Genomic DNA, 12,557 nt, shown 5'->3' with positions numbered 1-12,557 from the left:
AAATGTGCTGCCCCCCCCGTTTTTGTGATTTTTTTTCAATTTATGGATAGTTTTGCTTGCAAAATGCATTCTATTTTACTAAAGTTGGTGTGGGATTGGTAGCTTGAACATTACTGCACACAATGATATGAAAATTGAACTGAAAAAATTAATCCTTATTGGTTTATTTTGCACATAAATGTGCCTCCCCCCGTTTTTGTGAAATAGTCTTTACTTTATGGATAGTTTTGCTAGCAGAATGCATTCTATTTTGCTAAAGTTGGTGTGGGATTTGTAGCTTGAACATTTCTGAACATAATGATATGAAAATTGAACTGGAAAAATTGATGCATATTGGTTTATTTTGCATATAAATTTATTTCAATTTATATAAAAATTATGCTGTTAATTTCAAACTTACATACTTTTTTTTAGTAAAATGGATTTCTTTCATAAAATTAGTTATCTGGCTACAATGTGGTTGATTTTCAAAAGGATATTCCAAATATTTATAGACAAATATGTATAAACAGTGACAATAATGGCACACAGCAAGGCCGGGGGGGGGTGGCCCTTTTGTGGCAAAAATAAACCAATAAGAACCATTTTTTTCAGTTCATTTATATTTTTCTCATGTTCAGAAATGTTCAATTTAGTATATCAAACCTTTTGGGGGAAAATTCCTTAGGGATTTGTAGCCTTAAAAAATATAAATTGACACGAAATTCAGAAAGGATGGGGGGAGGGGCTTTTTGATCAAAATAAAAATATAAGTCTCAATTTTTCCAGTTCAATTTTCATATCATTATGTTCATAAATGTTCAAACTAGTTTTCCAGTTGAAAAAGTTTTCAAAAAGATTAAATTCAAGTACCTAAAAAAAATATTTTTGGTCCTGTCATATACGAACAGAAACAGATTTGAAGTTATGATTTTTTTTTGCCCAGAAAACAATTAGCCACCACCCCAAAAATATTTTTTGATGACCAGCATTGTTAAATTGAGTAAATGAATGCCTAAGATTTTAAAGAATATTTCGGATTTGGAGCATAAAAAAATAAAAAGTGAAAATGATTGCAAGCAGCCGAGGGGGGGGGGAGGCCTTATTTCTGATGTTAAAAAACCAGTAAGAATCATTTTTTTCAGTTCCTTTATATTTTTCTTATATTCAGAAATGTTCAAGCTACCAATCCCACACCAACTCCAGTAAAATAGAATGGATTTTGCAAGCAAAACTATCCATAAATTGAAAAAAAATCACAAAAACGGGGGGGGCGGCACATTTATGTGCAAAATAAACCAATAAGGATTAATTTTTTCATTTCAATTTTCATATCATTGTGTGCAGAAATGTTCAGACTACTTTCCAAGTGAAAAAAGTTTTCAAATTGACCAAACATAAGCACTTCAAATGAAGTGTTTTCGGTCCGGGTCGTATGTGACCCGAACATAACATTAGGAACTTTTTTTGCTCAGCAAAAACTAAGCCCCCCACCCCCCCAAAAAAATTCTCATAGAGAGAACCCCTGAAATGATGAAAAGTCATGAAATTTCAAGTTTCAGATATGCAGGGAAAATTTTTTACAGGGACTCAAACTTGGCTTCGGGTCGCATACGACCCGAACAGAACAGCAGGGTTTTAAGTAGCGAATTCCGATTTCTCAGGCCCTTTTTTCCTGTCTTTTCCATGGGAGATGTTAATGCCCCAGGGAACAATAGTATTTCTGCAGGCATCCAAGACACTTCTGAGCAGGTTGCAGTTAATGGCGCAAAGAAAGAGGTGAGGAAACCATGTAATTCATCTAGCATATTTCTATTTATTGCCACTTTTTTTTTTTTGCTGTTTTGGTTATTCCTGAGCAATGTTGTTATTTGTTGAAGAACCGCAGATGCGCTTAAAGATTCAGTTTAGAGATCACTATTCCTTTTATAATTTTTGCATTGCTTTCATAATCTCTGTTTTTTTTAATTATATTTTCTTTTTTTGTCATCTTTTATTATCTTTTTGCAACATGGAAACATGTGGGGACAGAATGTAAATATACAGGGATATTTACTGAATATAACAAACAATTGATTTTATGAGACAGTAAGGTAGAAAGGTGACTTTGGCCCAGTCTCTCTCTCTCTCTCTTTGTGTGTATGTGTATTTGTGTGTGTGTGTGTGATATCTAGGAAGAATACAGTGGCAAATAACTTGAAAAAGTTCAGAAGAAAAATGCAGGGACTTGCATAGGCAGCTGACAGAAGCCAAAAACTGATCAAAGACTCTCTCCCTCCCTCCCTCCCTCCCCTATTTCAAGTTGTATGTGTTTCAATGTATTTTTGAAAAGAAGACCACGTCTAAACATACTGTATAAAGCAAGCTATCACTCTACAGAGTTTCAAGCAAAAGTTACATAAATTCTATAGGAATGGATCATGGACTGGGAGTTTGCATTAAATACCTACAGAGCAACGGAGAGAGTAATCAGTCCTGAGGCTTAAATATTAATATTGATAGCACATCATAAGGAACATTTGAAACATGTATTCAAAAATATGTATCATGTGATAATGATATTATTATCCTCTCCAGTCAATCAATCAATCAATCAATCAATTAATCTATGATTGGCTAAATTCACTTTTTTTTTCCTGATCCAGAAATAAAATTAAACAATGGGGAAGGATGGGGGGGAGAAATTTTGAAGCAATGGCTATTGAGGTAAATAATGGCATTGAATACAAAAAAACTAACAGCAGGATTGATTTGAAACAAACTTCCTCCATAAAACTCTCAGATCCAAAGTGTAAGAAGTTGGAAAATTTTCTGGGGCTGTGCAGGATCAATTTTTTGTTGTAGTAGAAGGGGGGTGTTCAAGGTATCTTTCTGATTAATTATAATTTGCATACTTGAAAATACCAAATGATGTCATTGCCCATGAAATATATTCAACAATGTTACTGAGATTCAAGGAATAAATCTCCCAGCAGCATTCAGGAAACCAATATAATATACTGTAATTTTCAGAGTATAAGATTCTGCAGAGTTTTTGGGGAGGAAAACAAGATTTATCAGTATTCATCTGGTTAACATCTTTACAGCAAACAGCCTGGTCAACTTCAGCACATTATTGCAGTCTTATTTAGCATAAACAGCTGATTGACAGTTGGATGGACCTAATACCACTAATTACCTATTATAAGCTATGGGGATAACCAGACTCCATTACTGCCTCTGTGCGCTACATTTTTGGCCTTCATGCAATGCATTTTTGACCTCTGCATGCTCCATTTTACACTTTCCAGGCTGCCAGGATTGCTAGAACCTATCGCCACTTTCGCACATCTCATTTTTGGCCTCCACATGTTTTATTTTCAGGCTCCTCACATCCTATTTTTGGCCTCCATGCATCACATTTTCGGCTGGTGTTGAGGCTGAAAATACAATGTATGAAGGCCGAAAATAGATGAAGGGTGGGTGTTGGCAGGTGGCATGGTTTCAGAAGCTTTCAGTGTATAAGGAGCACCACAATTTTGACGCACTTTTAGGGGACAGTGTGGCTTATACTCCAAAAAGTATGGTATCAGTGATTCTGTCAATCCATTATAACAGTAATGTAAATTGGTTTTCCAACCTAAAACTGACCTTGGTCTGTCCGCCATCTATTCCCTTACTTAACCTTAAATCCTATTAAATAAATAGGAGATGGATAATGAGAAATAGAGTAGAAATCAGAACAAGATGGAAAAAAGGTAGATGAAATATAAATCAAAGACTGACACAAGAAAATAAACAGCTTACAGACTCAGTAATAAGGCTTGAAATGGAGAAGGCAGCTTATTATTTGCAATTTTAAAATATTGAAGAAAATGAGATCTTCAAGATATGATGATAGAGCTATTAGCATAGGCTTTAAATTTAAATAAATAGCTAATAGATAATGAGGTAGATGAAATATTCAGAATGTACATGAGATATGCAAAAAGACATCAGTTTCCAAGAGAGATTCATGTGAGATTTATTAAAAAATGAACAAGTAAAGATGTACTTTAAAAGGCAAGGTATGAAGCTTTGCAATACAAAGGAAAAGAAATTGTAGTTCGGAAACAGGTTCCGAAGTGTTAGAGGTTTAATTAGGAAAGAATACCAATTTTGGACTGGGAAATTAAATACAATATAAATTTTAGATGGTTGGTGTTCTGGTTTCTGGTAGAACTTCAGTTATTAAAAATAATGCTTACTGAATGCAGTATTTCATAAACAAAGAAGCTCAATTTTTATTCTCTTCACTTCCGTATTCAAAAATGCAATACAGACTGGTACATTCCTTTCTTCCGTTATCTCTCTTAATTACATTCCACATACATTCTTTCATGCTTCCTCCCGTCTCCTGAAATGCATGTATTTACAGCATGATTCAAAAACAGCAGGAATGACTACAATATAACACAGAATAAACTTACTCGCTCCGGAGCCAAACTGAAACACGTTTCATCTTAGAACTACAACATTGAAACTCCACCCTTCTTCCCCACTGCCCTCCTGATGTAATCAATACATCACTCCAGTATTTAACCCATTCCTCCCCTTTATATCTTTTTCCTAACACCTGTTCCTTGCGTTTTTGGACCCTTCTGAATTGAGGATTAACCCAGCGAATGTCTGTCTCTTCCTCACTAGATTCTGGACTCATAGCAACATCCTGGGACTGGTCTCCCACCTGTTCTAATACCTGTAACCCAGGGCCCATCACTAATTCATAAACACTATCTGTATCAGAGTCCTCAAGCTCTTCATCATCCTCCAACTGACCAGGAGTATGTACAACAGTTGGTACCTGAGGGGATATTAGTAGTTTGGAATGAAAAAAAGATGCAGATTGTATACATTAGACAAGATATTAAAATTTTATGACTACCATTTCATTGCAAATGAGGAACAGGAAACAAGAGAAGAAATAGAATAGAAAAACAAGAGGAACTAACAAGAGAAGAAATAAACATACAACAAGAAGAAAGTGAGACTGCTGAAATAGAGTGAGTAGAATGAGAAGGAGTGAGAGCAAAAAACCAAAGAGAAATAAAAACAACTAGGAGAATAAGACTTATATATAAGTGATGGAGATGGAAAACTGTTCTCAGTTAATATAAATGGTTTGAAATATCCTATGAAAAGTGGAAAATGTTTTACACACCAACAAAAATTAAAATTAGATATAATTTTTCTCCAAGAAGTTTTAAGTATATGTTACCTAAAACCCAACATAGTAAACTATTGGAATACCTCAAGATTAGGAAAGTTTATTCTTTATTAGCAAAACCAAACCAAACCGGGGTGTTTTTATACATTGAGGAAACAATAAATGCCAAACAAATTTATACAGATGAAGAAGGGGGAATTCTGATGGTAGAGTTAGTAATAAATCAAAGAAAGATACTTTTGGTAACAATTTATGCACCAAATAACAAACAAGTTTATATAAAATTGCCTAAGAAGATAATTGATATGGGCTATGGAAATATATGTATGATAGGAGACTTTAATGCAATTGTAGATATAGAATTGGACTATAAAAGTAGTAAAATAAACAAAAATTTAAGGAGGATTCTTCCTGGGATTTTCTTCAAAATGGCAGAAGAAATAAGTAGACAGGATACATGGAGAGAAATAAACCTAGAGAAAAATCACTATACATTTTACTCAACTAGACATCAATCTTGGTCCAGAATTGATATAATATGGATGTCCCAGGAATTGAGCACAAATCTGCAAGAGAGAGATAGAAATGAACTTATGGGCTGACCATTGGCCAATAAAAGTGAGTTGTAAGTTGTAAGAAAAAGGTGAGATGGATGCTGAATCAGTCAAAATTAAAAGATAAAAAATATATTGAAACAATAGAAAAAGAAATAGAATTCTTCTTCAAAGTTAATAAAAAAGAAACCTCATTACAAAATGTATGGGATACAGCCAAAGCATATGTCAGAAGGTTAGCTATAACCTATACAGTGAGAAAAAATAGGAAGAAACATCAGTAGATACTAGAAGAAGAGTATAAAAGACTGGAAACTGATTTGCAGAAAAGAACGCAAATGGAAACAATAAAACATAAATGTTTAAAGTTAAAAGTTTAATTGGATTTGTATGCCGCCCCTCTCGGAGGACTCTAATGGAAAAGGAAATTTTGGCACAACAAATTAAAAGATTTTAAAAAAAGGGAATAAACTGGAAGATGGTTAGCATACAAGTTGAAAAAGGAAAAAGAGAAGAAATTGATAAGCAAATAGTAAATGAGAAGGGAGACCTACAGTACCCAAAGGAGAATTTAAAAAAAAAGAATTCAGGAGTTTTACAGAAAATTATATGAAAAAAGGTGCCAGAGGAAAAAAACATTGCAACATTTAGAAAAAGCATAATTACCAAAATTACCTGAAATGATGAAAACTATGTTAAATTTAAAAATAACAATGCTGGAATTGACAGATGAGATTAAAAGACAAAAAAAATGATAAAACCTCTGGGCCAGATGGACTACTGGAAGAATTTTTATAAATATTTACAAGATGTATTAAGTACATCAATGTTAGAGGTTTACAACGAAGCACTGTTAGAAGCTAAGATATCAAAGACTTGGAGGGGAATTAATATTACGCTAATTCTGAAAGAGGATTTGGATTTAGCTTATAGGCCAATTTCACTATTAAATGTAGACTACGAAATATTTGCTTCAATAATAACAGAAAGACTTAAAAGGCAGTTTTTGGTCATTTGCAAATTTAGAATATAAAATAACAGAGTTTGAAGGGGTCTCCAAGGTCTTCTAGTCCAACCCCCTGCTCGAGCAGAAGACCCTATACCATTTCAGACAGATGGCTGTCCATTGTCCCCACTGCATGTTTTCCTCCCCTTAGATGTAGTACTTCCATTGAGGACCATATATTGAATGTGGTTGGTCAGATAACTGCAAATCCATGTAGAGTGCTACTGTCTATCTATCCCACATTGTTCTAACTTACAATGAGATAAGCTATGGTCTAATTTAACAAAGTAAAGACCACTAAGTATACTCTATCCACAACATTTCCTTGATCTACTAATTTGATGGAGAAGTGCTCACAAACATGCTGATTGTAATCAAAACTGTTTGATTTTATTTATTTATTTATTTTATTTATTATTTAGATTGGTATGCCGCCCCTCTCCGCAGACTTGGGGCGGCTCACAGCAAAATACAACAAATCATGACAAATCCAAATAAATTTAAAATATTTAAAAATATTTAAAAAGAACCCCATTTACTAACATACACACACACAAACATACCATGCATAAATTAGACATGCCCAGGGGAGGTGTTTCAGTTCCCCCATGCCTGACGACAAAGGTGGGTTTTAAGGAGTTTACGGAAGGCGGGGAGAGTAGGGGCAGTTCTAATCTCTGGGGGGAGTTGGTTCCAGAGAGTCGGGGCCGCCACAGAGAAGGCTCTTCCCCTGGGGCCCGCCAACCGACATTGTTTAGTTGAAGGGACCCGGAGAAGGCCCACTCTGTGGGACCTAATTGATCCCCAACAAGCAGCAGGTGAGAGCTGCTGTGAAGTGGGCTGTGCTGGATAGGCTTCCAGGGGGGGCGTGCTGGATGGGGACTGAGGCTGATCTGCACGGACCTAGGACACCGGGATGCCAAATGGTGGGGGGTAACTGGTTTCGGAGGGACCATTAAATCACTGTTGGAATCGAGCCAATGACTTTTGCTGCCATAAAAAAGGGGAGGATGAAGAGTTACTGGGATCGTGTGAGGACTATCTAGGGGCGACTTGCAGTTGTACAGTCTGTGCGGGGATACGAAGGGCGGGCGGGACTGAAGGTTGCTGTGTGAATTGGAGTTCCCACAGAGAAAGAAGAACAGGAGACAATTCCAACCGAGGTAAAGAGACAGAACTTTTAAAGTGCTGGTCTGTGGATATGTCCAGCACTGAGAAGATGACAACAATGACAGCAGCAAAGACAGATTTGGCCAATGATAACGGCCATTACCAAAAAGCCTGGGAGGACAGAGCTTATACCCAGGATTCAGACTTTGTCCTATTTTACATCCTTTGAACTCACTTTTTAGATCAGATGTTATCTATATGAACTTGGCTGAATTGATTAATTAATTGACCAGTTGGAATATTTTTTACCTATATTTTTATAATTATATATATTTTAATACTAGTTTTATATTAATTAATTAATTTTTAATTGAATTATTGTGGGGATTTTAAGGATGGATGAATGGCAAGGGTGGAATGGTGGGAATGGTATATATGAATGGAATGAGGGGGGAGGGTCAAGGTTGGAAGATTGGGGTGGGATGGCTACTATGTATGAAATTAATGAGTGGGGTGGATGGGATGATAGGTATATGAACAATGTGAATAGTGTGAATGCCGGCCCACCTGACGCTCGAGAGGCAGGAGAGGAAGGGGCACCGATCTCTGGGGTGGCAGAGGGTCGGAATATTCCAGTGTTGCTGGGGAGAGGCAGATATGGCGGGGGCCATGGAGTTAGCCGTTCCAGGGGAACAAGGGATCGTTGCTTAATAACGATCCCTTGTTCTGGCTCCGTGAGCCCAATCTTGGGTACTGGTGATGAGTGTAACTCTGGCCCTGGGCTCAGGTTGCTGCGATCAACCAATGGAACTGCCTGCCAGGGGAGGTGGTGAACTCCCCAACTCTGGACACCTTCAAGAGGAGATTGGACTTCCATTTGGCTCGGGTGCTGTAGGGTTTCCTGCTCAGGCAGGGGGTTGGACTCGATGACCTAACGGTCCCTTTCAACTCAATAAATAAATAAATACATACATACATACATACATACATACATACATACATACATACATACATACTCAATGCCAGGTCGGTGGTAAATAAAGCTCTCCTCATCCGGGATTTGATCCTGGATGAGGAGGCCGACCTGGCATGTATTACTGAAACCTGGCTGGGCCCAGAGGGAGGTGTTCCTCTCTGTGAAATTTGCCCAGCCGGGTTTCAGATATAGCATCAACCTCGACCCCAGGGAAGGGGGGGAGGAGTGGCTATTATAGCCAGGGAGAGCCTTTGCCTACGTAGACTCATTGCTCCGGAAATTGCAGGTTGCGAGTCTCTCTTGATGAAGTTGGACTTAGGGGTTCAGGTGGGCTTATTTCTCACGTACCTGCCTCCCAGCTGATAAAAAAGTATTTTAAAAATTGTAGCTGCTTTACAAAGAATCGTATTTGCAAAAAGAGGCTGGAAGCATCTTCTCATAGCAGGCAAGTAGTCTTGTTCTTTATTTCTCTATGCAGCTCATGTACGTTGTGTGAACAATTCCGCTATTCAATGCCTGAGGAGAAGAAAGCTGGATCAATAGTAGCAAATGTGCTAAAAGATTTGAAAGTAGATGTGAAGGAACTCTCTGCTCATCGATCATAGTTGATTTCCAAGAGTTCCAACCAGGATTTCCAGCTGGATCCCTATTCTGGGAATATAATATTGAGGGATAAAATTGACCGAGAAGCTTTGTGTGATCTGAATGATCCTTGCATTCTGTTCTTTGAAATTGTATTGGAAAATCCTTTGCAAGTGTTCAGAATTGAAGTTCAGGTAGAAGATGTCAATGATAATTCCCCTACGTTCTCTAAGAATCAATTCCTTTTTGAAATACCTGAACAGACTCCCATAAATGTACGTTTTCCTTTGGAGGCAGCCCATGATTTAGACAAAGGGGAAAATGCTATTTAGAACTACATACTTAGCACAAGCGAATGTACAAAATCAAAACGATGGCAGCAAATATGCAGAACTGCTTTTGACAAAACCATTAGACCATGAGGTGATCCTTCAATTTATCCTCATTCTAGAAGCTGTGGATGGAGGGATCCCAAGGAGAACAGGAACAGCACAGATAATTATTGATATTCTGGATAACAATGATAACGTGCCCCAATTTGAACAAACTGTGTATAAAGTGCAACTAATGGAAAATAGCCATCCAGGTTCATTGGTTGCTAAAGTTAAAGCCACTGACAGAGACATTGGTTCCAACGCTCACATCATTTACACTTTTAGCCAAGCACCAGCAGATGTACTCCAATCCTTCAGGTTAAACAATCAAACCAGGGAAATTAGGCTTGTAGAGAAAACTGATTATGAAAAAAAAATATTATGAACTCAACATCAAAGCTACAGATGGAGGAGGACTGTCTGCATATTGCAAAGTCCTTATTGATGTTGAGGATGAGAATGACAATGCTCCAGAAATAATTATATCATCCATCATTAATCCTTTACCTGAAAACTCTCCCCCTGAAACACCATTGCCTGTATTCAGTGTGAAGGATGAAGATTCTGAAGATAATGCCAGAACTACTTGCAGCATCAATGGAAATCTACCTTTTCAACTGAAACACACTTACTACCAACAATGACTATGTGACTCAACAGCCATTGGACAGAGAACAGATGTCACATTATAACATCACCATCATAGTCAGCGACCAAGGTTCTCCCAGACTCACTTCAATGACAGTTATTAGCATTCAACTTTCAGATGTCAATGATAATGCTCCAATATTTGAAAGAGGTTTCTACAATTTGCACTTACGAGAAAACTATTCCAGGACTGCTCATTGGATCGGTCCATGCTGTGGATTTGGACACAGAACAGAATGCCAAAGTAACCTACTCTCTTTTGTTTGGAAAGATCAGGGAAGAGCCTGCATCATCTTACATCTCCATCAACTCTGAAACTGGGAACTTGTATGCTATTCGATCTATAGATTATGAGGATATGCAGGATTTCCAAGTGATGGTGAGGGCTGTACACAATGCCCCCTTCATCTTCTGCCCCCTTCAGAACAGCCCTTTTCCATCAAATGGTCTTGTTCCCATAGGAGCAGAGACAGGCTACCTAGTCACCAAAGTTGTGGACAGAAATTCAGGGCAGAATTCTTGGCTTTCTTATCAGTTGCTGAAGGCCACAGATCCAAGACTCTTTGCTGTTGGGACTCAGAATGGGGAGGTGAAAACCATGAGGCCGGTGAACATCGGAGAGAGCTTCAAACACACTCTTATTGTGGCAGTTAGGGATAATGGGCATCCCCCTCAGTCTGCCTCTGCGACCCTAAGAATTATTCTAGTGGACGGCTTCTCTGATCCTAAGGGTGAACTCCAGCCAGAAGAAGATCATACTCTAACATTGTATTTGATTTGATTTGCCATATCATCCATTTTTCTCCTTTCAGTCACTGTGTTTATTGCAACCAAGTTTCAGAAGCGAAGAAAGTTCATAGGAAGTTTTCATTCTGCACTGAATTTCCCTGAGGGACCAAATTTTGAAAGAGAAGTGTGTGGACCCTAATACTGGGATATCTTCCAAGGCCTACAGCTATGAAGTGTGCTTAGCTGATGGGTCTCTGAGCAGTGAGTTTAAATTCCTTAGGCCTTTCTTTCCTGTGTTTACTATGGAGCATCAAAAAACTCTGTTGAATCCATAGATTTGTAATGATTGCTAATCAATTGGAGGAAAGAGAGCATATATCACAGGTGAGAATAATTATTTATATAATTAAGTTATAAATCTATATAGTTTGAATGACTCAGAAAGAATTAAGTAAAATGAAGTATTGTCTATTAGCAGTTATGGTCTATAGATCGAATAGCATACAAGCTCCCAGTTTCAGAGTTGATGGAGATGTATGATGTTGCAGGCTCTTCCCTGATCTTTCCAAACAAAAGAGAGTAGGTTACTTTGGTTACTTAAAGTGTTTTACATGTTTCTCTAAGAGGTTTACAGTCAGGATATTGCCCCTAACAATTTGGATCATCATTTTACTGACCTTGGAAGGATGGAAGGCTGTGTCAACTTTGAGCCAGTCAGGATCAAACTCCTGCCTATTGATTAATTTGGCCTGCAACTTCCAATCACTATGCCATCAGAGCTGTGCACTAAGGTACTAAGGGATATATTGACAGATTTGTATTGGTTTTATTCTCCATGAAATTTGGTAGTGATGGGGTTAGAAGTTTCTGAAATAGATGCTGCCTTAAAATAAAACTACAATTTCCCTGAAAGAAAGCAATTTGACAGTGTTTAAAATGTTGCAGATTGTTGAATGGGAGTTTGGAAGAAGGATTGTGAAGTGAATTAAAAACTGTTTAAATAAGATGTCAATGCATTGATTAGAAAAAGAAGGTTTTGTAATGCAGCTTATAATCAAGGCTCAACTTTGATTGGTGGAGAGTGATACAAGTAATGTCATGCTTAATCTGGTCAGGATTTGGGGAATTATGAGGTGAAGACTTCCAGAAACATAAAAAACAAATGCTCAAAAAGAGGAAAACAATACAACAAATGTCAGCTATTTTTGCAATATGAATGCAAAAAAAAAAATGCCAACAGATTGGGATATTTACTGGATAATATCAGTTTCCAAGGGTAGCCAGTATATTTTGTCTATGCAACTCATCCCAAAGGGATGGTCATAGAGGGTTGATTTACACCACCTAATTGCCTTGTCACTCTTGGAAAACAGGAACAGAATATTTTAGCCTTTGTTTTTCTCCCTCCCATTGC

The 12,557-nt window shown here is 37.4% G+C and overlaps 1 protein-coding gene and 1 pseudogene across 1 annotated transcript in view; both read left to right on the top strand.

Annotated features, from left to right (window-relative positions):
- The window catches only part of LOC139165407 (uncharacterized), a 45,665-nt gene extending 36,250 nt beyond the window's left edge, over window positions 1-9,415 (top strand). The window contains exon 9 of the mRNA XM_070748589.1: window positions 9,289-9,415. Coding sequence (XP_070604690.1) covers window positions 9,289-9,415 — 127 coding nt within the window. The remainder of the gene's footprint in view (window positions 1-9,288) is intronic.
- Window positions 9,416-9,713: 298 nt separating this feature from the next.
- On the top strand, window positions 9,714-11,342 carry LOC139165406 (protocadherin beta-7-like; annotated as a pseudogene).
- Window positions 11,343-12,557: the final 1,215 nt, after the last annotated feature.

The sequence above is a fragment of the Erythrolamprus reginae genome, chromosome 3 (genome assembly GCF_031021105.1).
Source record: "Erythrolamprus reginae isolate rEryReg1 chromosome 3, rEryReg1.hap1, whole genome shotgun sequence".
Classification (NCBI taxonomy): Eukaryota; Metazoa; Chordata; class Lepidosauria; order Squamata; family Dipsadidae; genus Erythrolamprus; species Erythrolamprus reginae.
Note: the sequence above shows the minus strand (reverse complement) of the source record. Positions and strands in the feature narration are given on the sequence as shown.